The 26,976-nt window shown below is 42.2% G+C and overlaps 1 protein-coding gene across 4 annotated transcripts; it reads left to right on the top strand.

Annotated features, from left to right (window-relative positions):
• The first annotated feature begins 5,071 nt into the window (after positions 1-5,071).
• abhd6b (abhydrolase domain containing 6, acylglycerol lipase b) lies at positions 5,072-26,316 on the top strand. Of its 4 annotated transcripts, none has more exons than XM_088332506.1 (10): positions 5,072-5,201; positions 6,831-6,912; positions 9,377-9,510; positions 14,683-14,839; positions 16,326-16,439; positions 18,521-18,653; positions 24,343-24,500; positions 24,584-24,638; positions 24,708-24,808; positions 26,088-26,316. In XM_088332506.1, exons 3-10 carry the CDS (start codon positions 9,386-9,388, stop codon positions 26,265-26,267), a joined length of 1,023 nt encoding a protein of 340 aa, XP_088188632.1. In that variant the 5' UTR covers positions 5,072-5,201; positions 6,831-6,912; positions 9,377-9,385; the 3' UTR covers positions 26,268-26,316. The 4 variants fall into 4 exon arrangements, with proteins under 4 accessions (XP_088188632.1, XP_088188630.1, XP_088188628.1 ...); XM_088332504.1 differs by having other exon boundaries at positions 6,831-6,916; XM_088332502.1 differs by lacking the exon at positions 6,831-6,912 and having other exon boundaries at positions 5,082-5,201.
• The last annotated feature ends 660 nt before the right edge of the window (positions 26,317-26,976 follow it).

Below are 26,976 nucleotides of genomic sequence, written 5' to 3'. Positions count from 1 at the left end.
CGTTTATTGAGTGTTATTAAAAGGAAAGGTGATGTAACACAATGGTGAAGAAGCCCCTTTCCCAACTACTTTGGCACTTGTTGCAATTATAAAATTCTAAGTTTATCATTATTTGCTTATGGAAATAAAGTTTATGAGTTTGAACATGTATAATCTTGTCTTTGTGGTGTATTCATTTAAATATGGGTTAGAAAAGGTTTGCAAGTCATTCTATTCTAATTTTACTGACATTTTAAACTTTTTCCCAACTTCAATGGAATTGACTTTTGTAATTGAAGTACTACCGTGCAATTTACAAACATCTGTCATAGTTTGCAAAACCTGTTCCATAAAGGCCTGCATATGCCAGCCACCTGCATTTTGCTTTTTGCCATCAGGTGTGCAGCAGCACTTTTTGGATGAAAATGCCATGTTTGATCATCTTGATGCTTGTTCGCCAAGATTGTCATGCATGGCAGGCACAGGTGAAAACTTCAAGCTACCCTTTTCCATAACGCATGTGCTCTAGATACAGAAAAAAAACTCTTCTGGGTTAGGGTATTGTGTTTTTTACAATGTTCTTCATATGATTTATTACAGGAAATTTGATGTTACTTTCGTCAATATTTATTATATTTACGATGTACAGTTTTTTAACTTTACACCCACAAATCAAGCAAAGTCCATCCATCCATATTCTGCACCGCTTATCCTCACTAGGGTCGCGTGTGTGCTGGAGCCCACCCCAGCCATCCTCGGGCAGTGGGCAGGGGACACCCTGAACTGGTTGCTAGCCACTCGCAGGGCACACAGACAACTCACTCGCACACTCACACCTAGGGACAATTTGGATCGGCCAATTGACCTAGCATGCATGTTTTTGGAATGAGGGGGGAAACCGAAATGCCCAGAGGAAACCCATGCAAGCATGGGGAGAACATGCAAACTCCACACAGGACCTCAAAACTGTGCTACACACGCGCTAACTACTGCCCCGCCGTGCTGACCTATCAAGCAAAGTCATCAATTTATATAGACCGAATATAAACAATGAGGAAAGTTACATTTCCATTTTCTTATCATCTGAGTCATTGTCCAGTCACCAAAGTTCCCTTTGATCCTCAAGGAATATAATTTTGATCGTAATCACCAATATTAGACTGATGAAAGACTTGCGATTCATCAGTTGATTTGTAATCAAACCAAATATTATAATAATATAATTTTTGTTATTTTCTTTTCATCACAGAAAATCCATCTATTATCTGCAGCGCTCATCCTCAGTTAAGTCACGGGAGTGTTGGAGCCTATCACAGCTCTCCTCGGGCACTGGGCAGGGAACACCCTGAACTGGTTGCCAGCCAGTCGCAGGGCACACAGGGACAGAACGCTCATTCACACCTAGGGACAATTTAGACAGGCATGCATGTTTTTGGAATGTGAGAGTAAACCGGAGTGCCCGGAGGAAAACCCTCGTAGGCACAGGGAGAACATGCAAATTCCACACGGGGAGGCTGCGATAGCTGGACTTGAAACCTGAACCTCTGCCCTGTGGTGCTGCGCGCTAACCAACCGTCCGCCGTGCTGCCCATTACAGAAAATAACATGTAATCACAATATTATTCTAACGGCAGTTTTGTATTTCGCAATAGTTTTTTTCTTGACGGATACTTTTTTATAACTTTCGGGTATATGTATTATATTTTATGAGGAAAACTTGTTAATACATTTGAAATTGATACTTGAAATAAGTCAATACGAATTGAATTTCTAAAAAGTGTGAATTTTTTAGTGTGATTTATTTAATTAAAGAGATGAGTATTATTTAGTGCCTCCGAGTGGTAAAAATCATTAAATAAACAAAACTGATTTAAATAATAAACATGAAGTATATTTTTTTGACGTAGGTCAAGTATTTCCATTGAAAGGCTGAGAAAAATAATGAGAAGGAAAATGGTGCAGACGAGGCTGAGCACTACTCAATAGAATGACGATGCTAAATTTTAGATGTCCTAATACCCTGCAATGTTGTCACTGACCGTGTCCTGCTGCCATTTACACTCTTGGCACGTCACGTTTCATAACCCATGTGTGGAATAACAAAAACCTTACAGATCTTTATATAAGAACTGACAGGTTGTGTGAGGCTCTATCCATTTGTTCTGCTCTAGTTTTTTTCTGTATGTAGGTCAACGGTAGAGGTCCAGGGTTGCGGCAGAATGGCCGGTCTGCACTCCATCATAGCGTTCCTGAATAAGTCTGAGCTATTTAGCTTAGATGGTAATATTTGCCTATACATACACGTTATTAAGTGAAATGTTGGGCAATGGCAAAATGCAATCCCAAGGCTTGCATAAAAAGGCAAGTCATATTTTGCAGTTGAGGTATGAATTAAAGAGAAGGGTTCAAGGGTCATAATTCAGATGGACCCCTAAATGACACAAAATGTGGAAAAGACATTCTAAAACAACTCATAAATAAGTAGACACTTAAAATAAGGAAAAGAGACATCAAATATTATTTTTAGCTTATAGGGAGAACAAGAGAGGACTGTACAAAACACTCAAGATGCAAAAATTCCAACCTGTTCTAAATGTACTTTTTATTAAATCCCCTAGGTTACAAAAAGCAGAATGGCCCTTAGAGTTGTGGAAAGCAAAGAACAGTAACACGATTGGCCAATGCTGACTGTGATCTAAATACTGCATAATCTTTAAAGTAACTAACAACAGTGCGTCATGTTACGACTCGTAAGCCTAGGTTACCCAGGTTATAAATAATATGTAACAGTAATAACATAAAATGGGAGCCTGAGTGTGCTGGAATAAGAATGGAAGGTAAGAGTGTAACAAAAAGGCAACTGTATCGAGTAACAGTAGACTAACAGAGCTTGTACAGAAATCACAGAATTGGGCTAAGGGACTAGTTTAGGTATCCAAACCAAAGAACTTAATCAAACGCCCAAGACTAGATTCTAGTCTTAGGCGTTTGATTAAGTTCTAGTCACTAGAAGGAGCTGAACTGTCCAACTGACTTCCCCACAGTAGCAGCCAGTCACTGACTGTACAGCTCTGGCTGAAGAGTACAAGGATGGTGTAGGTTGGTTGGATCCAATAACTACTAGGGTCGTCGGGGCACCATTTCCTTTGGTGTGTCTTGGGCAAGTAAAGCATGGTAGCGCCCATCCCTCTCCAGGCCACATATGTTTCTGCCCAGTCTCAAACTGGGGACCTTTTGCGTGATAGCCGAATGTGCTAACCTGGTCTGCTTAGCATAAGAAAAATTCTACATGTTGTATGTACAGTGGCTTCTGTCTGAACTGCCCCAGGGATAGGTCGTACCAACTAGTGATGGCAAAATGAAGCCCCAAAAAGCAGTAAAGCCCTCAAAGTATATGCTCCACACACGCAGGGGCTTCAAGATGATTCATTACCTCAACTACGCCTTCATGTGGACAGAAAAATGTATAACATGCTTGTGTAAAAAATATATTTGAAGAGTGAGAGAGTACCAGAGTAAGTGTGTATTGTGAATTGTTCTGTGTTACTTTATGCAAAAAAAGGAGGACATGTTTTTATTCATTTTAATTTAAAAACTTTTTTTCCCAACATTTTCGGACCCAGGCGTTTTTTGTTTTGTTTTATGTTTCCAGAGAATTTCACCTACTTTTGAAAAAACTCTTTAACAAGGTACAGATGAAGCAAGGGTGCAAATATGTGTATTTGTGAATTTATAAGGAATTGGAGGTGCATACCAATTTTTTTTTTTTTTTTTCACTATGATGACTTTGCACCAAATGCAATATTGCACAACCCTTACGATACCAACGGTATCACGATAACACTGTATGTAACATCCCACATGCCGACATTTCTTGTGTAAATACCATGTAAATTATAACTATAGCCTTATCCCCCTTGTTTTATAACCTTATCTTCTCTGTTCCTTTATCTTTTTGGCTCATACCTCACTGTGAATGTGTAAAACTGGAGTGTCATGCCCAATTTCGTTGTCACAATATGTTAACCCATTTTGTAACAATGACAATAAAGGTATATTCTATTCTTCTATTCTATTCTATATTTCTGAGATCCCAGCGGGACTTTCAACTCTGCAGGCTGTTAGGAATTAAGATATTAGAAGTTATTGTTTACCAAATTCTTCGAATTAGTTATCTGACTCCATTAACCAAACACAACCTGCATTCTCCTAACAATGCATGCTTGTTTCTTTTGGGGAAAATATGGACAAGAGACCTGCATTTCCACACGGGGGCAGATTTAATTTCTTAAACAAATCAGCTAAGTGAACTCCATCAAATTAGCCGAATTCGTGTCGCTTGAGTCTCCGTCAAGCCTTCTCTCTCGATCATCTCCAATCTTCTCCCTTCTCTGCCCACGTTTTTGCGCAAGCTGTGTGCCGGCTCCTCCCATGGGCGTGCCGACTCCTCCCATGGGCGTGCCAGGAAAGACCCCCACGTGGAGCCCCCGCGTCAATGTCTGAAAAACTCATAACAGCAGAGCGCTTATCAAAACAATGCCTGACGTCTTTCGTCAGAGTCCTGTTATCAAAATTCCCCAGCCAAAACATTCCGCATTTGGAACGGCGTGACCTGTCATTGAACTTAAGCCTCCTCTGTGAAAATCTTCATTGCATTCAATAAATGTAACTTGTATTTAATCGTATAAAACCCTTTATAGTAAAATGTATAAAATCCTTCAAGGCGTTTCTTTTTTGCTTTTATTTTGAAGCACACAAAGTTAACAAATCATTTTCTGAGTCAGTCACGTGGTACACCTTCGCGGGTCTTAAAATGTCACTGCCTAGGTCATCAACACGCACCTCAACTCGCGGTTCATGAACTACTCATATAAAATACTCAGCACACGCTTTAGGGATTCGAGCCGAGGAATACGTCACTATAGTAAAAACAATCTAGTGGGTAGGTGTGTGCATCTGATGGCTGAAAATAGTAAACAGAACAGTCAACTAGAAGTGCATCAACAGCATAAACAGGATGCTTTCATACTGAGTAGCTGATTGGCAACAGATGATGATAATGATTGATAGGTAGAACCTGGAAGTGAGGTGGCAGCAGGACGGGAAACTGGAGTGTATACATCTAAAAAAACAAAGCCAAATAAAGGCAGTGCTACCTGAAGGCAACACATGATGTCACAGCAGTAGTAGTCAAAATAATGAACAATCCCTGCATCTTAGAGGTAAGATTGGGGCTTTAAAAAAATCCCGCCCGACCCGACCCGCAAGTATTGAAACCTTGCTAATTAACTCGATTGACAGGACCGGGCTCGAAGAAAACAGGAAATGTATCATTTTTGTCGAGCCGCCGTCCGACAGGTTAACTTTATTTTACAGGACCAGCCTGAAAAAAAGAAAAAAAAAATCCATATTTGACTTGCGAGGGCTCTGGATGCATACGTTTCTAAACTTTAATGGAAATGTTATGGCCTTCAATTGTTTAGTATTATGGCCAGGAAAAAAAGGAACATTTCTTAATGTTAAAATAATGAACATATTTTTATGAACATGATAAACGCATTTCAACAACGACACAGAATAAAAGCTGACTATGACGAAATGTCAAATCAATGGCAATCAATCAAGTCAAACGAGTTCGCCGCGGTAGCCTCTATCTCAGTATCATTTTTTTCGTTGCAAACGAAGCAAGCGGTTTGATGCTACTGTGCGCATGCATCTGCCAACTCGGATTTCATGTGGTAGTTATGTAGTAAAAGGAAGTCTGTCTCTTTTTAGAGAACCGGCTTTTTCGGCTCAACTCGTTGAAGAGAGCCAGCTCTCAAACAGCTCACTTGCTTATATTACGAATTATTATGTTGTATAAAGAAGTTAAAAAAAGAAGTATAAAAGGAGAAAGTGAAAAAGACAGGTTTGTGGTTATCCCTTTAATCAAGTCATTTCAAGTCAAGTCATTTTTATTTTTATAGCCCTTAATCACAAAGATTCTCAAAGGGCTTCACAGGTTATTACACAGACCATTTTTTCAGACTATTATTACACCATCGCTTGATCTGGAACCAACATGAGGGCAAGGAAAAACTCAAAAACATGAGGAAAATGAAGAAACCCTGAGAAGGGACCGCACATGTGGCATTCCCCTTTCAGGATTACCATACAGCAAAGGATGTTGCAATCACAAATAATACAGAGATATTGTCCAAGAAAAGTATAGGTTATTCATATGCTATAGAGTAGAAGTGTGTTTTAAGCTTAGATTTAAACATTTCCACTGAGGTTTCAGAATGGATCTCAGGGGGAAGAGCATTCCACAGCACCGGTGCCCGGATGGAGAACCCTCTCGAACCCTTCTATTACCAACAATAATTTAATGCAGAAAATGAATTCATAATTTGAATAAGAAAATGTATTACAGTACTCTACTTAATTATATTTGCATGTATTTTTCCTTCTACAGTGAACGTCCAAGCTACTTAATTTTTGAACTCCGTATCTCACAACAAAATGTTAATTATCAATATATATGATATAACGAGACACATGTACAATATAACATGTTAAACTACATAAATAAACACGTTTGAAAAAAAAAATATGGTGTAAGATTATTTTGTAAGGGAAAATACAACATTTTGTAAGGGCATGGTGCCCTGGAGCTTGACAGGTATGATCTTATGACCTCAGAACTTTGCCGCACACACACTAACCACTGCGCTGATCTTGCTGATCAATGGTTTGCAAAATGTGGCCTCTTTTCCTGATCTTTATACCAGTAAAATAAAGAAAATAATTAAAGCCTCAGACAATAATTAAAATGTTAATTTTAAAAGCATGTTATTATTTATGATGTCTAGGTTGTCATGCTGGAACAAAATCTCATCTACTAAGCGAGGTTTAAGTGGCGTTCTCCCCTGAAAAACCTGCTGGCTGCTGGTTGTGAGTATGTACAGCACAGATCATACTAACTCGGCAGGTTTGGGTATATGATGGAGTTTATTCTGCGTGGATTACAAAAAAGCAACAGGAAAGCAGGGCTGGATTAAAAAAGAAAGATATAAAAAGCAGTGCGCGTCCCGATGCCCGGACTATTGATTGACATCTCGGGCCCAACACGACGGGTCGGGTTAAGGTTCGGATTTAAGATCTTACCTCTGCTGCATCCTAAGCAATCTCATTTGCATGTGTCCAATTGTAGAAACATAACTACATTCTTTATTATAAGCAAGCGGAATAAAAACAAATGTGAGCAAACATTTATTAATATACTTATCACGTTTTTTTAACCCTTTTTTTTTAATAAGTGCAAAGATCTAACCTTTAAAAGGTCAGATGTTTGAATTTCCATACGCAAAAACACTATATACGCAATCAATGCACAGTTTTGTCTCAAATCAAATCGTTTTTGTTCACTTTTGTACTAAAAGACAGCATTTTGAGCTAACATCAGGTTTGCATGTATGTGTCAGTGTGGTTTTGTCACATTTGACCCCAATTTGTCCTTTCAAACACACGTTAAAAATATTACTAGAACAGCTTTTTTCCATCTTCGCTACATTGCTAAAATTCGCACTATGCTGTCTCAGTCGGATGTGGAGATTTTAATTCATGCTTTGTTACCTCACATCTCCATTACTGTAATACATTACTCTCCGGTCTCCCGAAGTCCAATATCAAGAGCCTTCAGCTGGTACAAAATGCTGCAGCGACGCTTTTAACGAAGACAAGAAAGTTTCATCACATTATGATTATTTTAGATAACCTGCATTGACTCCCTGTTAGCTCAAGATGTGATTTTATGGTTCTGTTGGTATACAAAATCATGCATGGACTTGCTCTCTCATATCTGTCAGATTTAATTTCCCACTATGTTCCGGTCCAGAGCCTCCGCCTTGAAAAAGCCGGTCTACTAGTGATTCCAAGAACAAACATAAAACCGCAGGTTCGAGAGCGTTCCCCAGGTTTTTGAGTTTTTCCTTGCCCACATATAAGTTTTAGATCAGGCGATGGTGTCATAATAGTCTGTTGTTTGCAATAATCTGTGGTCAGTGCAGCCCTTTGAGACTCATGTGATTAAGTGCTATACAAATAAACATGACTTGACTTCATCTCATCTCATTAGCCGTACCGCTTATCCTCATTAGGGTCGCGGGGGGGCTGGAGCCCATCCCAGCCATCTCCGGGCAGTGGGCAGGGGACACCCTGAACTGGTTGCCAGCCAATCGCAGGGCACACAGGGACAGACAACTCATTCGCTCATTCACACCTAGGGACAATTTGGACCGGCCAATTCACCTGAAATGCATGTTTTTGGAACGTGGGAGGAAACCGGAGTGCCCGGAGGAAACCCACGCAAGCACGGGGAGAACATACAAACTCCGCACAGGAAGTCTGGAGCTGGATTTGAACCCCCGATAGGTTCCCATGACATGAACTGTGCCGCACAAGCGCTAACCACTGCGCCGCTATACATTATTCACTATGAGATTCAATATAGCATGAATCCATAACAATCTTAGTTATTCTCGGTGAACAATGGGTAATTGATTTTTTACAGTCGTGTTTTAATTACCTACTTACCACTCGGCCAAATTATATCTGCAATGCACATGCCTAAAGGGACGGTAATGACATACTGCATTTAACTTGTCTCCTAAAGGCACATCATGTTTTTAAGAATAGAAATATGCCAGTAGGCAAACAAATCGTATGTTAGATATAACTTGTATACCTGAATACATTCATTTTGAAATATTTTACCAAAACATTCCACAAAAAGACTTATCACCTATGTTAGTGAAGTCTTCTACTAACGGTCCTAAGTGTGTCATTACTCGTCATTGTGAACTAAAAACAATGTCCCTCTAATGACACCCAGTGGTGTATTAAGAGCTTCACAAAGCTACAGTGGTAAAAAACAAAGTATAATGCTATTCTCGAGAATATAGTTTCAACATTTCTGTGGCCATAATAATTTGCAACGTTCACTTTAAAAGAATGACCGATTAACCCTGTGGCCCAGTTACCTCCCCTCCGAATCCTATCGATCAATGAGTTTCTCCATAGCCCGCATAACCCTATGGGACTAACTGCACAACCCAGAAATGAAGCTATATTATGGATATCTGAAATTTCACAGTTGAAATCTAGTAAACTATCAAATGAAAAATAAGGAACTTTTAAAAGAAAACCCGTGGAGTTTGACCTGCATGTCCACCTGAAGATACATCAACAAAACAGTAAGTCCACTTGGATTTTATTGATAAAAAAAAAAGTCTTGTTTATAAACGTAAACACCTCTCAATCTTGTAATGTATTTCCCTCATAGTGAAACTTTTGATCTACCTCAAAAGTTATCCGAGTACCCTGTAATTTGTGTACTTTCTCACATGTGTTTTACTAGGGCAAAGACATGGCAGCAGAATTAGACATTGTGAATCTGTTCATAATTGCCGGGGGGACGCTGGCCATTCCCCTTTTGGCGTTTGTCGCTTCCTTCCTGCTGTGGCCCTCGGCGCTCATTAAAGTCTACTACTGGTAAGCCTGATAAATGCACAGTTGTAATTTTGAAAATTGTGTCACAGCATCGTTCTTTTCCAGGGATTTGTTAGTCTTGTTAGGGTTAGAATACCTATCAACCTGTACGTTTTTGCCCTACAAAGTACGTTTATTGTGCATTTTAAGACGTGTACGAAGTACAAGAAAATCTGTACGCAAATTTCTCAATTATGGGTACCATCTGGTATACACTGACTATCACGAAATGGCAAATTAATCAAGTCAAACGAGTTCGCCGCGGTATGTTTTTTTTCGTTGCAAACGAAGCGAGCGTTTGATGCTACTGTACGCATGCGTGTAGTGCCTGATTTCGACTCCCCTGCAAAATCCCCCCCCTCTCGCGTGAACGCGCATTCTCCTGTGTTTCGGACAATAGCAATTGTATTCTATATAATAAGCTTATTAAAACAATAAAGCAATATTCGGAAGCGCAGCAGAATGTGCGTTCGTGCGAGAGGGGAAGGATTTTGCAGGGGAGTCGAAATTAGGCACTACACATCAATGGTTGATATTGTAGTTTGTGTAGTCTCATTAGCTGTACCGCTTATCCTCATTAGGGTCGCGGGGGGCTGGAGCCCATCCCAGCCATCTCCGGGCAGTGGGCAGGTGACTGCCTGAACTGGTTGCCAGCCAATCGCAGGGCACATGGGGACAGACAACTCACTCGCTCATTCACACCTAGGGACCATTTAGACCAGCCAATTCACCTGAAATGCATGTTTTTGGAATGTGGGAGGAAACCGGAGTGCCCGGAGGAAACCCACGCAAGCACGGGGAGAACATACAAACTCCGCACAGGAAGTCTGGAGCTGGATTTGAACCCACGCAGGAGGTTCCCAAGACATGAACTGTGCCGCACATGCGCTAACCACTGCCCTGCCGTGCTGCCCTGATATTGTAGTTTGATTTACAAAATAGAAATGCCAACTAATTTTTTTACTCCTAAAATATCTTTATCTACAATTTAAATTTAAAGTGTTATTAATGGATATTTTAGTTACTCTGATTACAATTGTTCTTTATTTATTTGTTATTTTTATTTTTTTATCATTACGAATATGTACAGAATAATATAAAAAACACATACATTATAACATGTTAAACTACAGAAATAAATACGTTTGAAAAAAAATATGGTGTAAGATTTTTTGTATTGTGTAAGGGAAAATACGACAGTTTGTAAGGGCATGGAGCCCTGGAGGTTGACAGGTATGTATATGCCTCGTTTCGTGAGTACATTTTAATGGTTCGGGTTAAAGTGTTACTTGTGTAAGTTCCCCCCAAAGTGACCGAAATCTAGTGAGTCAAGATTCAGGTTTAATTCTTGCATAATCGAACATGCTCTATTTAGAGTAAATTCTTTTTTCCAGTATATAAAGGGCACAGTTTTACCTACACTTTACAGTCAAGATGTCACACCAACAGACCCTGTTTTGGCTATACATAGCTAATCCTTTTTATGGAAGCTCATTAAATAATGTATGCTCACTGTTTATGATAAAACCCCAGACAAGAGACTGTAATCAAATCAATCCTTTTTTGAACTTTTCCAGAACTTCAATCCTTACGTGCCTGGTATGTTCTTTGGTCTTCATGATGCTATCATAATTCATATTGTTGTCTGTTTAAACTCCGACTTAATGACACACAAGTATATTTTGTTTGTCATTGTCAGTCATTAATATCGACTTTGGATGATTCAGAAGTCATCAGGGTATTTTTGAGAAAACAGGGAACCAATATTTTTGCAACATCTACGTTTCAGTTTTCATGTTGTTAAAATAATATAAAAAGTTGAAATCATTTGGTTACACTTCAAGGTTGTGTCTCACAAGTTGTTGATTCTTTGAGAATATTTTCAGTATTGTATCTGTCATGGTCGCATTGGCGACCGGTCTGCCCCGCCCCCTGGGCACCAGCTGAAGCAGTTCAACTAATCGCGTGTCTGCTATTTAAGACTGGATTGTGGGCTTTGCGGGTGCTGGCTCATTATATACACATTGTCCGTTCTGTTATGCCTTGTCCTGTTTTGTTGAGTTGGAAGAAGCCTGTGTTTGCACGTTTTGTTAAAACCTGTTTGTTCTGTCTTGTCCCTGAGTTATGGACAACTTTTATTTTGGTAAATAAAAGTTTTGGATCGTCACGCAATTGAGTTCTCCCTTCCTGCCTCCTGCCTCCGTTCTGGTCCGGTCACCCCTTCCAGTCCGTGACAGAATGAGCCAGCCAACATTTGAACTCAGCGAACGATCCCTGCGCGATTTGGGGAGAGCTGGAGGACGCCGTTTGGCAAGCACCCATTGAGGTATCCTTCCCTCCCCGTTCGAACCACGGCCCCGCCCGTCGTGGCCTATGCTGTGCCTTGAATGGGGTCCCGGGAGGATTTGACGCCTGCCATTCCGACTCCCCGTCCTGCCAGTCCGACTCCCCGTCCTGCCAGTCCGACTCCCCGTCCTGCCAGTCCGACTCCCCGTCCTGCCAGTCCGACTCCCCGTCCTGCCAGTCTGACTCTGACTCCGCCGCCTGCCACTCCGACTCCGACTTCGCGGCCTGCCACTCCGACTCCGCTGCCTGCCAGTCCGACTCCGCCTGTCCTGTTTTCGCCTGTCCTGTTCGACTCTCCAGCCTGCCTGCCTGTTTGGCTCTCCAGCCTGCCTGCCTGTTTGGCTCTCCGGCCTGCCTGCCTGTTCGGCTCTCCGGCCTGCCTGCCTGTTCGGCTCTCCGGCCTGCCTGCCTGTTCGGCTCTCCGGCCTGCCTGCCTGTTCGGCTCTCCGGCCTGCCTGCCTGTTCGGCTCTCCGGCCTGCCTGCCTGTTCGACTCTCCGGCCTGCCTGTCCGACTCTCCGGCCTGCCTGCAGTCTGCCTGTTCAGATTCCGCCTGTCCTGTTTTCGCCTGTCCTGTTCGACTCCCTGCCTGCCTGTTCGACTCTCCGGCCTGCCTGTCCGACTCTCCGGCCTGCCTGCAGTCTGCCTGTTCAGATTCCGCCTGTCCTGTTTTCGCCTGTCCTGTTCGACTCCCTGCCTGCCTGTTCGACTCTCCGGCCTGCCTGTCCGACTCTCCGGCCTGCCTGCAGTCTGCCTGTTCAGATTCCGCCTGTCCTGTTTTCGCCTGTCCTGTTCGACTCTCCGGCCTGCCTGCCTGTTCGGCTCTCCGGCCTGCCTGCCAGTCCGACTCCGACTCCGCCGCCTGCCAGTCCGACTCCGATTCCGCCGCCTGCCAGTCCGACTCCGCCGCCTGCCAGTCCGACTCCGACTCTGCTGCCTGCCAGTCCGACTCCGACTCCGCTGCCTGCCAGTCCGACTCCGACTCCGCTGCCTGCCAGTCCGACTCCGCTGCCTGCCAGTCCGACTCCGCCTGTCCTGTTTTCGCCTGTCCTGTTCGACTCTCCGGCCTGCCTGCCTGTTCGGCTCTCCGGCCTGCCTGCCTCTTCGGCTCTCCGGCCTGCCTGCCTGTTCGGCTCTCCGGCCTGCCTGCCTGTTCGGCTCTCCGGCCTGCCTGCCTGTTCGATTCTCCGGCCTGCCTGCCTGTTCGATTCTCCGGCCTGCCTGCCTGTTCGATTCTCCGGCCTGCCTGCCTGTTCGATTCTCCGGCCTGCCTGCCTGTTCGACTCTCCGGCCTGCCTGCCTGTTCGACTCTCCTGCCTGCCTGCAGTCTGCCTGTTCAGATTCCGCCTGTCCTGTTTTCGCCTGTCCTGTTCGACTCTCCGGCCTGCCTGCCTGCTCGACTCTCCGGCCTGCCTGCCTGTTCGACTCTCCGGCCTGCCTGTACTGATTTTGTCCAGTCTTGCCTGTTCTGATTCCGCCTGTCCTGAGTCCGACTCTTCTGAATCTGCCTGTCCTGAGTCCGACTCTTCTGAATCTGCCTGTCCTGAGTCCGACTCTTCTGAATCTGCCTGTCCTGAGTCCGACTCTTCTGAATCTGCCTGTCCTGAGTCCGACTCTTCTGAATCTGCCTGTCCTGAGTCCGACTCCCCTGATTCTGCCTGTCCGACTCCCTTATTTACCTGTCCTGTTCTCGCCGGTTCTGCCTGTCTGTTTTCGCCTGTCCAGTTTGCCCGCCGGACCCCCCCTGCCGAGCGCCGATTCCGATCTGCCCGACGCAGATGGCGCCTGCCTCGCCCCGTTCCTGCGTGTTCGGAGGAGGGAGCGGGGTTGCCCCAATCGTGAGCGTCGAACCATTCCGGGGCGCGAGGTAGTAATTTTTTCTTTTTGGGACCTCGGGAGCTGTCCCTTAAAGGGGGGGCTCTGTCATGGTCGCCTTGGCGACCGGTCTGCCCCGCCCCCTGGGCACCAGCTGAAGCAGTTCAACTAATCGCGTGTCTGCTATTTAAGGCTGGATTGTGGGCTTTGCGGGTGCTGGCTCATTATATACACATTGTCCGTTCTGTTATGCCTTGTCCTGTTTTGTTGAGTTGGAAGAAGCCTGTGTTTGCACGTTTTGTTAAAACCTGTTTGTTCTGTCTTGTCCCTGAGTTATGGACAACTTTTATTTTGGTAAATAAAAGTTTTGGATCGTCACGCAATTGAGTTCTCCCTTCCTGCCTCCTGCCTCCGTTCTGGTCCGGTCACCCCTTCCATTCCGTGACAGTATCTTTGAGTTTTAATCCAGAAATGGCAATATGAAAAAAAGTTGTTGGGTGGCCAATACTTTCGCTAGTCACTATATTTATTCCTAAAATAACCGTTTTTTAAGAAATATGTTGTTACTATCTATTTACCAGGTTGTAATTATTAGAAGTTAAGTCAACCACTTAAACATCAAGTCAGATAGATATCAAACTTACTAGAAAATTACTATTTTAGAACCTGTCCGGCGGCTGCTTAGATGTTCTTATAAACCTGGTACCCGTCAGCACCACGTTGCAGACCCCTGGTTTAGAGCGTTTATTTAGGGTTAGGGGATTTGAGTTAGAGGCTTTGAGTTTGGGGGTAGGCTTAATCTAGGTATGAAATTGCAGATAAAATGCCGGGGTTCATTAACAACTTGTCAATTTTCATAGAATATGAGCTATTCCCCGTATCTAGACTTTGAAGTATGTGAATCAATTTGTATCTGCATCTTCTTCCATTGTCACTTGTAATTCAGTTGGGCGGCCGCTTAAAATGTCCAGTGACCTTCGTGGCCTTTTAAATTATCGCTACTGTTCTTGTGCAGGTACTGGAGAAGGACTCTGGGTCTCAAAGTCCACCATGCAGACTGTGGAGGTTACCGGTTCTGTTACTCCTCTCGAGGCAAGTCCGGAATGAGACCTTCCATTCTGATGCTCCACGGCTTCTCTGCTCACAAAGACACTTGGCTTACACTCGTCAAGGTAGGTTTGGGAAAAATAATCTGTGTTTCTTGGTGCTGGCTTAATGATAGAAGAGTTGAAATGACTTGTAAATAAGAGATGGGTAGTATATGGTAATGGGAATCGGAAAGCGTGGTGTGGTGTTTTTTTTTTCAACCTTAACGTAGAGCACTTTGCTCATTGATACCTGTCAACCTGGAGTGACTAAAATTTGTTAAAAAAAAAAAAATATTAATTCACATTAGACGTTATTCCTGATGTTTTGTTTGTTTTCCCCCCTAAAGGAAACCACGGAAACGTGGTACTGCACGTTCTCCCTTAATCGTGCAGATTTATGTCCTTTTATAATCTACATTGGCATATTTTTCGTTTTATTTTGACTATTTTTCTAATAGAGTTTGTATAAAAAATAGTCCTAGTTGCTCATTTCAGGTTTTGTTTTTCTTATCTTTGAAAATAAATAAAAGTTGGAGTAAGGTGATGAAAATATTTAGTTAAATGTGGGGTGCGTCATTCAAGGGGTCCGTAGAAAGTTAACTATTTACCCTGTTCGGTATGTGTGAACAATGCCCAACTGTGTTCAAACATTCCGTATGCTTTATTCTTCACTGTACTTAGATTCTTACTTTTATCAGAGCTGTTCGAGGTGGAACACAATAGGTATGAGGAATGGGGCTGTGTGGAGTGATGTCATTAGAAAAAAATATATATTTGTCGGTGTAGCATGAAAATAGATACTTCATTCATCCCCGTAGGGAAATTCCCACTTCCAGCAGTATCCTTGTGTTAAAAATAAAACAATAATAAAGGAAAAGGAATATAATACATAAATACCCAATGTAACGTGTTGATATAGAGTATTTAAATAGTGCTACATAAAATACAATAAAAATTTTGAGATGACGCTGTGTAGTGGATGTAGTGAATTGTCCAAAATGCTAAAAGTAAGAAAAGGCCTGCTTCTAGTAGAGTCCAAACACCAATCCAAACCCCCCAAAAAGATTCTTTTTAAAAAAGAGTTCATTCGGGGGTGTCTAAGAAATATGTGTACAGTACTTGCATGCACATCATGAATGAGCTGACTGGGGCTGAGATCATTACTTTAAGCCAGGTGATGGTGGCAGAAAGTAACAGATCCTGTACAGCTCCTTTCAAAAAAGCAAACATATATGCCAATGCAAACTTTTTTTTCAATTCATGGGGATTTTTGTCGTAAATATCTACCTTAAAATAAAAGTCAACCGGAAAGAGTTCCTAAAAAAATTATATTGCAGTAGTCTAAGTACGGCAAACATCCGTCGGACAAACTCCTAAGTTGCTGACTCCAATGAAAAACAGATGAATTAACTACATCATTTATTTTCTACAAACAAAATACTGTTCTTAGTTTAGTGTTGGCCCGTACGTATGAAAACTGTCGGATTGACTTCCACGTTAACATTTATGAATTTAGGACTCCCATAACATAAAGATGAGTGCAATGCTTTTAAATGTGTGATCTTTTCAGTACTTACCGAAACATCTGCACATTTTGTGCGTGGACATGCCAGGCCACGAAGGTACGACCCGCACCAATGACGAGGATTATTCCATTGTCGGGCAGGCCAGGAGAATCCACCAGGTACCTAACTGAGTTGGGGATAAAGCGTTATAAATAACGTTGTTAAGTAACATCTTATTTTTTTCATTAGCGGGGTAAACTTACTGATTGTTTTTTCTGCTGTTACAACGGTCAAACGGTATGCGTCACATATGTTTTTGTGCGTGTGTGTGTACATATGTTTGTGTGTTTTTAAAGTATGTTCTTGTGTGCGCGTTTATGTACGTATTTTGTGTGTTTACGTACGCTTTGTGTGTTTGGTTACGTTTTTTGTGTGTATTTACGTACGGTATTGTGCATGTTACGTACGTTTTTATGCGTGTTTATATACGTTTCATTTGTTTACGTACGTTTTTGTGCGTCTTTATGCAGGATTTTGTGTGTTGTACGTTTTTGTGCGTGTTTACATATGTTTTTGTACATGCGTTCACAATTTTTTTTCTGTGCGTGTTACATACGTTTTTGTGCATGTTAATGTACGCTTTGTGTGTTTACGTATGCTTTTGTGCATGTTTATGGAGGATTTTGTGTGTTTTTGTTTACATTTTTGTGCGTGTTTACATATGTTTTTGTATGTGCGTTCACTAACGCTTTTCTGTGCATTGACGTACGTTTGTGCGTTTACGTAAATTATTGTGTGTGTTCACGTACGCTTATGTGCGTGTTACGTACGTTTTTGTGCATGTTAATGTACGTTTGTGTGTTTACGTACGTTTCTGTAAGTGTTTGTGGAGGATCTAGTGTTTTTTTTTTTTAGGTACTTTCTTGTGTGTGTTTACATATGATTTTGTACGTGCGTTCACAAACGTTTTTCTATGCGTTGACGTACGTTTTGTGTGTTAACGTACGGTTCTGTGCGTGTTTACGTACATTTCTGTGAGTGTTTATGGAGGATTTTGTGTTTTTTGTGTACTTTTTTTTACTTTTTTGTGCATGTTTATGTACATGCTGAATGTAATTTTATTATATTGTTTACTGTTTATTTTGGTTGCACTTTAAGTGTTCCATAAATCTGTTGCTGGTAAGGTGCAATAAATATTACAATAACTATAACACAACTACCTGTCTGTTATTTTTTATACTACTGACTCGAATACAGCTCCGAAAATTTCAAATTCTTCAACCTTCAACAACTTATTTTTAAAGTACAGTGGGACCTCGGTTTTCGAACGCCTCTCAGTTCGAACAAATCGGTTCTCGACCAAAAATTTAGAGAAATTCTTGCTTCGCTTTTCGTTCAAAAAATCGGAGTTCGAACGCCGGCACGCTAGGGGCGACGCTGAGCGGCGTACGAGTGTAGATTGCCCCCACCCCTCGTGAAGAACTGATGTCATGGCAACGCGCACTCCTTTTCTGTTTTCGTTTTTCAAAAGCGGTGAAGGGAGTGTTTTAACCCCTAATTATGCCTCGGAAGAAGGTTGGTGCGAGCAGCAAAGTTGCTACAGGTAAAAAAAGAGGAGTAGTGCGTACAACTATTGCATTTAAGAAAGAAATAATAGCAAAATATGAAGAAGGTGTGCGAGTTTCCCTTCTTTCAGGAATACAGCATGGCTTCTGCCGACCGGTAAGAAATCCTATTCATAATTATTTTCTTTATCCTTTAACCGCTCACCACTTGTTGTGGAGACCCGGGTGCTAAATGACGTGTAAACGACCTGATTTTTTTATTTTTAGATGTTCATGTTAGCGTAATCTTTCGTACGGAAGATTACGCTAACGCGAACGTACGATTAGCCTGGGTTCGCTTTACGTTAAATATTCAAGATAAACATTCAGGGTGTTGGAACGGATTAAAACAATTTTACATTACTTTTAATGGGAAAAAACGGCTTCGGTGATCGTACAAATCGGTTTTCATACAAAGAAATGGAACGGATTATGGCCGAGAACCGAGGTTCCACTGTAATGGAAATAGTTACTTTTCCTGGTAACTAGTTACTTTTACTATGGAGTAATTCAGCTGATAACCTTTTGGAAGAAGTAATGAGTAACTGTTATTCCTTTTTTAGAGTAACGTGCCCAACACTGATACCCACTGAAAAGAAATGCAGTAAAGTACGCTGAACAACTGATCATCTGATTCAATTTGTCATTCTTCTCAGTTTGTGGGAGCCATTCGCTTGAACCGCAAACCTTTCCATTTAGTTGGGACCTCCATGGGGGGAAACATAGCTGGGGTCTACGCTGCCACCTACCCGGCTGAAATTTGCAGCATGACGCTCATTTCTCCAGATGGTTAGTCGTGTTTGAGAGTTTATTGTTCTTGTGTTATTATCAGTGACATGTGGGGAAGTTGGTGTCTGGTGAGATCCAGTCATATTTATAAATACATGAATCTACATCAAATTCATTATTTGATTGGGAGAGCAAAAAGATGTTTTATTGTCTGACCTTAACTTTTAAATGAAGTCTATGCACTGCTACTTTTGAACAAAAGCTTCATCGGATAGGTAATCCTCCATAATCAAAACGTAAATGCAATGAGAAAAAAATACTAGAAGGTTTGACTTTATGTTTGCTTGAAAATACTATTGGGAATTATATTATTTGGGGCTGAGGTGTGCGCCAACTCAGAATCATTGGTCTCACTATCGCCCTGTACCATGAGGCAAGAGAATTGCGTTCCTCACTGTGCAACTGCAGGCATTCAGCACTCTAATACATAACATACTAATTGTATTAAAAATATTTATAACATAGTATAAAAATTCAGCAGTTTTAAAATGGAAAATAAAATTGCATGGAATAAGTATAACTATTTAATATATTTTTAATTTTGTTCTTCCCTGATGCCTCCCGTGACTCACTAGGAATTATCTATTACAACTTATTTAAATGTAGTGATACATGTGTGAAATAAACACAGGAATCGATACAAACTTAGAAAACGTTTTAATGTCAAATATCCAACCATCCATCCATCCATTATCTGCACCGCTTATCCTTAATAGGGTCACGGGGGTACTGGAACCCATCACAGCAATTTTCGGGCAGTGGGCAGGGGACACCCTAAACTGGTTGCCAGCCAGTCGCAAGGCACACAGGGACAGACAATTCGCTTGCTCATTCACACCTAGGGACAATTTGGACTGGCCAATTAAACTGATATACATGTTTTTGGAATGTGGGAGGAGACCGGAGTGCCCGGAGGAAACCCACGCAAGCACGGGCAGAACATACAAACTCCACACAGGAGGTTCGATCTCACAACCTCAGAACTGTGCCGCACACGTGCTAACCACTGCTCCACCGTGCTACCCCTAATGTCAAATATATTTAGAATTTTTTTTTTTATATGCTGGTATCTAAGGAAGGACGATAATTATCAGGCAGATGTTTATCAAACCGATATCAGCAAAGTACAGTTGTTGGTCCAATTGAAAAAGACCTGCTAATTAGTCACTTGATGCTGCGCAAGGGCAGCACAGTGGCTGGGTGGTTTGTGCCGCAGCCCCATGGTGCAGAAAAACTGTGTACACGACCAGCTACCGCAGCTTCCCCGCGTGGAGTTTGCATGTTTTGTGTGCCTGTGTGCGTTTTCTCCCACATTCCCCAAAAAATGCATGTCAGACTATTTGGCCGGGTAAAATGTCCATAGGTGTGAATGAGAAAGTGAGTTGTTTGTCTTTGTGGGCCCTGCCCATTGTCCGAAGATGGCTGGGATGCGCTCCAGCACCCCTGGGTGCTGCGCTATAATATTCATCTGACTAAATTACAGTTTTTGTTTGAAATATTCCAGGTATACTGGGGTCAAAACAACTTTTTAAAGGGTTTTTTGTTTGGTGGGACAGATTCAAGATTAATAGGCCGTATGGGGCAGAACCAGAACAGATACAGGACCCAATCGCGTGACGTTCTCACACAAGCCTTTATTTTACGGGAAAAGGGGAGTCATGCACGTTAGGTAGCCGGCATAGCGTGGAAAAAACGGCGAGACCGATTCCAATTGCCCGAGTTGATATCAGACAGATGGGGTCGATAACGGACAGGAAGTGAGAGACAGGATAGATAACGGATCAGGATATCGAAAATTAACAGGAGAAACTAGACGGGAACGACAACTGGAGAAAATAATAAACAGGACAAAAACAGATGGAAACTAAACTGGAACCCAAAATTAAACAGTACAACAACAAACGGGAACAATACCGGAGTGGAGATAGCACATGTCAGGGGGACCAGAACAGAGCAGGAGACCCCAGAGCGTTCGTTACAAGTCTTTTATTTGGGGAAGCGTACAGGGTTAGCGGGAGACGCGATGACCGTCGAACGTCAGCAGCAACGCCGTGAAGACAACTTCGGAACACGTAGCCAATCGTAGCGTGGGACGGAAGCAGGTCGAGTTTACCGGGACTGGAGAGAAGATCGTAGCGTGGGACGGAAGCAGGTCGGATCGGAGGCAGGCAGAATCAGGTAAACAAGAAGGCACAGGTAATCGGGAGAGTCATACAGGGTACAGAAGTAATCCTCCGACGAAGAGGTCTCCGCGTAGCGTGCTTAAAAAGGGAACATAACCCAATCAGGAAGCGCATTCCAGCGCGCCAGATGATTACCCTAGGTGGCTCCACTTGGGTAATCATGACAGCACAGGAAAACAGGACTGAGTTAGAACCCACGTCTTGTGAGGCAGAAGTTCGTTTGACGGGCTGACACTGAAGCAAGAGAGCGCTGGGCTTTGTATAAACAGAAGTCAATCCCTCAACGAGCCGCAGCTGGCAGCACGCGGGCGGGGCCAATTGGGCACCATGGCAACCGTGACACACACACACACACACACGGGCGTGGCCAATTGGGCACCACGGCAACCATGACAGTATGTGCCCGTGGACGGCAGCTTGCCTACGTAATACCCCTGACCTCCTCTCTCTAATAATACTTTTTGGAGACATGTTAACTGTGCTATATAATGTTCTTGTAACTAAGCGCTAAGACACACTGCAGAGGTCAGGAACCTATGGCTTGCGAGCCAGACATAGCTCATTTCATGAGTACATCTGCCTCAGAGATGAATTGTTTGCCGATTCCCTGAATCGTTTCAAATGTGAACAGAGCAATGACCATAAACTATGTAAAGCCAAAGCAACACTTAATATTTTGAAGGGTTCAGTCCATTATATATTGGGCACAGTATCAGCTTCAGTTTATAATCACGTTGTCACACCAACATACCCCGTTTTTGTTGTACATCGCTAAGGAATTGTTTATATAAAAGACACTTTAAGATGAAACACCACAGAACAAACTGTAAACACCCATACCCATTAATGCCAGCAAAGCACCAAGAGCAATTTGATTTGTTGAAAGGTAGAGATGGCGTAGCTATGCACACATAGCACAAGAACTTGCTTCTTTAGAAGTACTTTAGTATCCGTCTCGTTTGCAGTTTTTTGTAAGAATTTTACAGAAGAACTTTGCTCGAACCTTGTTTCGAAACCATTATTCGGGATAAAAATGACGGTCTGAAGGAGCCTCAACACTCTTAAGTTACTGCGGGAGGGGAGACGAATTTTACGTGTTATATTTATATGGATATGGTACTAGTGGTAGTTCGTAACGTATTAGATTTACTCCGTTTTACATGAGTACGTTTGGCACATTTTGTACTTCTAGTATTTTTAAATCACTATACTTTTTACTTTTATTTGAGTAGATTTTTGAAGAGAAAACTGTACTCTCACTTTGCCAACTAAAGCCACATTGACCCCGTTACTTAAATCCCCTCCACATAAGTGGGCGTCTGTCTCTGATAAAGCTCATTTATTTTTTCAGAGACCTCGTTTTTGTAATTTAGATATGACCAGTGACCCAAACAATTACTCAGACCTGTAGAGCTTATTTGATAGGATGGACTTTGATGATTTGATGGTCTGATTGAACGGTTGCTTTAAAAAGAATTGTCATGGTTGCCATGGCGCTCAATTGGTCCCCGCCGTGTGGCGTCAGGTTCTGTCACAAACCAGGGCAGGGAACAGGAATGGAGGACCCAATCGCGTAACGTACTCACAATTTATTAGGGAGAGGAGGAATGCGCGCACACTCGGTCCGGGGATAGAAGTGGATTGAAATCCGAACAAAAGAGTTGTCAAAATCAAACAGATCAGGCTAAAAATAAAACAGGACCAAACACAGGCAAATTCACAGAACTAGGCATTTCACACAGAGTTTAACAGGAGTCTTGCAGACGCTCTGACAACCAGGCAACTCGCGAGCCCGCATTTAAGTAGTCCGGCAGCAATCTGTCAATGCGTTTCAGCTGGTGTCAATGGGCGGGGCCAATTTGGGCGCCGTGGCAACCGTGACAGAACCCGGTGCCACACGGCGGGGACCAATTGAGCGCCATGGCAAGCATGACAAGAATAAAAATAAGACGTTACTCATTATTTGAGTCGTTTTTTTACTGAGGACTTTTTCTACTTTAACTTGACTAATTTTTTGTATGACTACTTTTAACTTCTCTTTTTTTAAATAACAGTATTTTTACTTGAGTCTAATTTTTCGGACAATGTAGCCACCTCTATATGGGATACAGGCTCTGGCACAGGCTCATTATCATTTCATAACATTTATCAAATCATCTAACGTCACATTGTCACAAGCCAGAAACGGAGACAGGACCCAGTAGCGTTCGTTTTCTAAGTTTGATTGATAAAGAGGGAGAGCAGTGCTTGCTTCCACGATCCGATGATCGACGGACAAGTGTAGCAGGTGGCTGTAACGCGGAAGTGGCACTTCCGGGTCGAGCGAGGATAATCGTAGGCAGCAGGGATACTGGTCACTAGCCGGGATGGGAGAGCAAGTGCGGTATCGAGTTCAGAAAAGAGGTCGGCAACAGGTGTCAGGCAGGAAATAGGGCAAAACAGGTCGGTGGTTGGGATGGCAGATCAGGTCAGAAACGGGTTCAGAAACAGGTCGGCAACAGGTATCAGGCAGGAGAAAACAGGGCAGGAAAATGTCGGAAGTTATGAGCTTGCCTAGCTGGGAACATAGGTTCACAAACGGTCTGACGGTTTCCTCTTGCCCGGGGGGTTTAAAAAGAGTCTCTGAACCAATCAGCGCTCAGGGCTGTTGGCGCCAATTGGGCAGTCACAGGTGCCCTGAATCAGCAATCATGACACACATAGTGAAATAAAATGCCCTGAAAAATTAGATTTTGCCTTGAGAGCGGGTTTGGCAGTATGGTTGAATTTTGTCTAAAATATATGGTGTGGGCAGCACGGCAGCGCAGTGGTTAGCGCATGTGTGGCACAGTTCTGAGGTCATGAGATCGAACCTTCCTGTGTGGAGTTTGCATGTTCTCCCCGTGCTTGTGTGGGTTTCTTCCGGGCACTCCGGTTTCCTCCCACATCCCAAAAACATGCATGTCAGGTTAATTGGCCGGTCCGAGGTGTGAACGGGCGAGTGAGTTGTCTGTCTCCGTGTGCCTTGCGACTGTCTGGCAAGCAGTTCAGGGTGTCCCCTGCCCACTGCCCGAAGACAGCTAAGATGGGCTCCAGCACCCCTGAGACCCTACTGAGGATAAGCGGTGAAGATAATGGATGGAATATATGGTGTGGCTCTCTCACCCCAAAAATCAAGATATTTTGCTTTTATGACTCTTTGGGTCAAAAAGGCTCCCGACCCCAACATTTTTGTATACTAATTGGACGTTGCATGTGTTTTTATTAGTTTTCTAAATATAGCAATTTGTTCCAGTTTCTAGAAGCAGGATTTTATCGGTTCTCAGTAGGAAAAAACAGTTATCATGCATCCCTATTCGTAACTTGTTTCACATGCTCCAGCTTTTTTTTTGTACTTTTTAATGAACATCAATTCATGAAATGAGCTACTAAAAACATGAACTCAAACTACACACCTCAAAGTCAGTTTACAGTGTGTCTTTTGTCCAAAACATTGTCATTCACAAAAGTGTTTACCATTCCTGAAGGTATTAATCATCCATGTGAGACAAAGTTTGATAATCATCTGCAAGATCTGGAACGGAGCAATTACACCCTGAACATCCCGCTGATCCCGACCACACCCGAGGAGATGGAAGACATGTTCCGACTCTGTTCTCACGTGCGCTTTAAGATACCTCAGCAGGTCAGTTTTCACGAGCAGATTCCTCTTTTGATACGGTTTCAATATTTTGATCATTTCAAACTGGCTTTGTGGGTCATGCCCAGATTCTTCAAGGCCTTGTGGACGTCCGAGAGCCTCACAACTCGTTTTATGAAGAAGGTTAGCTTGTTTAAACGTCCATTGTCATAAATGTATTCTGATTTCATTTCTATTATTTTTCTTAAACAGTGTTTCTCGAGATAGTCAGTGAGAAATCCAGACACGCTTTACAGGAACACTTGCATCTCATCACTGCACCTGTACAAGTTATATGGGGCAAACAGGACCAGGTAAACGTCATTGGTTTGGATGCCATTACAAGTACCTTACACTCTAAAAGGACTGCAACAACTCATAGGTAAAATTGATTGGAATCGATTATTAAAAGCATTGGCAACTAATTATATCAACGATTCGTTGTATCATCTGATTTATGAACGACTAAGTCAACTAAAATAACAGTGCACACAATTTTGTTAAAACGCTTGGAGTTGTGGTACCGATTTGGCCCGGGACAGGGCGCCAAGACTGTTTTCATTGAAAAGTTCATTAAATTCTTTTTACTTTTTTTTTTAAATCTCGTTTTATTGAGAAGTACACCATTACAAATAACATTGGCACAAAGTTTCAATGTCGTAGATAGTGACTGTTTCATCATGAAACAAAGTTAAGGATTTTCAGAAGGTTCTGTAGAAGTACAGAGAGAAAAAAGGATGCCGGACAAACACGGCGGCGACCTAAGAGGGGATTTTTCTGTGTAAAAGAAATACAAATTTTTATAAAAAAATTACAATAGTTCATGTATTTTTGCCTAGTATTTAAATCAATGTTATTGTTTTTTACTGAATGAAAATTCTCTGTACCACTCGGAGGCACTTAATATTACACACTGTTACTTTAAGGCCGCTGTCTACAACATGTGTCAAACTCAGCTCTCAGGCCCAATGTGGCCCGCCATGTCATTTTGAGTTGCCTGCGAGACAAAGCTGAGAAAAGCACAAGAGAAAAATAAGCCAAAGAATGTCATGAAGTTTTAGAGGCGTACATTGTATGCCGCCACTCGCAAAGAATCCACTCTAGCTGTATTTGCTGACTACTGTCAATCAACCAGAAAAAAAATGTGATGTTGAAAGCAATTAGAAAAAAAATCGATCGTAAAAAAATAGCACCTGGGTAACTTTAGAGAATTTTAAAGAAGCTTTAGCTTCCTTCGATAAAATATATGGAATCTAACAGCCCTTTTTCAGGTAAACCTCATCTCATCTCATCTCATTAGCTGCACCGCTTATCCTCAGTAGGGTCGCGGGGGGGCTGCAGCCCATCCCAGCCATCTCCGGGCAGTGGGCAGGGGACACCCTGAACTGGTTGCCAGCCAATCGCAGGGCACACAGGGACAGACAACCCGCTCGCTTCATGCCATTCGTTTACTCCTCCGGCCTCTGTGAGGGTGGTTTTTCTGTGGCCTCCAAGCTAAAATGAGTTTGACACTTCTAGTCTACAATATACTTGAGAACAGAAAAAACACATTACTGTCAATCAAAATATTAATAAGAGCGTCCCGGCCCCCAGGTTGTGGATGTGTCTGGAGCTGCAGTAATCTCCGAAATCCTGCCAGGATGCAGAGTGGACCTGCTGGAGAAGTGTGGCCACTCCGTGGTAATGGAGAGACCGCGTCGCACAGCCAAACTCATCCTTGAGTTCATCATCGTGCAGCAGGAAGCAAGAGCCGGCACAAAGAAGTCATTCTAAAACACATGTCTTTTGTAAATGGATACGCTTGATTGGTAATTGATCCATTCTTGTCTGCTATTGATTAAATAAGATTAGGAAACAATGGGATAGGTCATTTTACTTTGTTGATTGAGATTTTTTTGGGGCATTACTGAATTTTTCTCATTCCATATAGTAGTCAAAGGAAAATTTAAAAGGTTAAAACATTTTTTAAAATAGCACTGTATTGTGTAGTGCAACTGAAAACAAGTGTTACAAAGCACAGAAAAGAATACATAGACCCAAAGTAACCACTTGCATCATTTTTTTCGTTTCTCGTTTTTTATAAATACAGAAAAATATGAAGAAATAAAGAAACATTTGGAGTAAAAAAAAAGATAAAAAACAAGAAAGAAAAAATTGGGAATGAAAACGACAAAAAGTAAAAGAAAAAAGGGAGAAAAAAGAGAAGAAAATGAAAAAAAAGAAAAAAACAAAAAAGGGAAAAAAATGAGTTTGAAAAAAAAATAGAATAAAAGGGAAAGGATAAATGAAAATATTGGGAAAAGATAAAGAACAGGGCTGAAAAAGAAAAGAATATAAAAAGAAGAAAGAAAAAAAGGGGTAAAGAGAAAAATAAAACAAAAAGGCAAGGAAAAAAGGAAAAAAACACAGGGTTACCCCTAACAGCTAGATTGTAGAAAATTATATCAGCCCTCGTAAGCCTCATCCTATGTAAAAATATAAT

This window comes from Urocampus carinirostris, chromosome 3 (assembly GCF_059441175.1).
Source record: "Urocampus carinirostris isolate Australia breed hairy pipefish chromosome 3, RoL_Ucar_1.0, whole genome shotgun sequence".
Lineage (NCBI taxonomy): Eukaryota > Metazoa > Chordata > Actinopteri > Syngnathiformes > Syngnathidae > Urocampus > Urocampus carinirostris.
The sequence above is the reverse complement of the archived record's forward strand: the minus strand, read 5'-3'. Positions and strand labels throughout refer to the sequence as shown.

Bases quoted from the DNA above. Each gene is read 5' to 3' on its own strand.
- abhd6b (XM_088332502.1), top strand. From the start codon at position 5,178: ATGAACAATCCCTGCATCTTAGAG. The intron at 16,440-18,520 runs GTACCTAACTGA...CATTCTTCTCAG, and splicing joins AGGCCAGGAGAATCCACCAG to TTTGTGGGAGCCATTCGCTT. The intron at 18,654-24,342 runs GTTAGTCGTGTT...CCATTCCTGAAG, and splicing joins GACGCTCATTTCTCCAGATG to GTATTAATCATCCATGTGAG.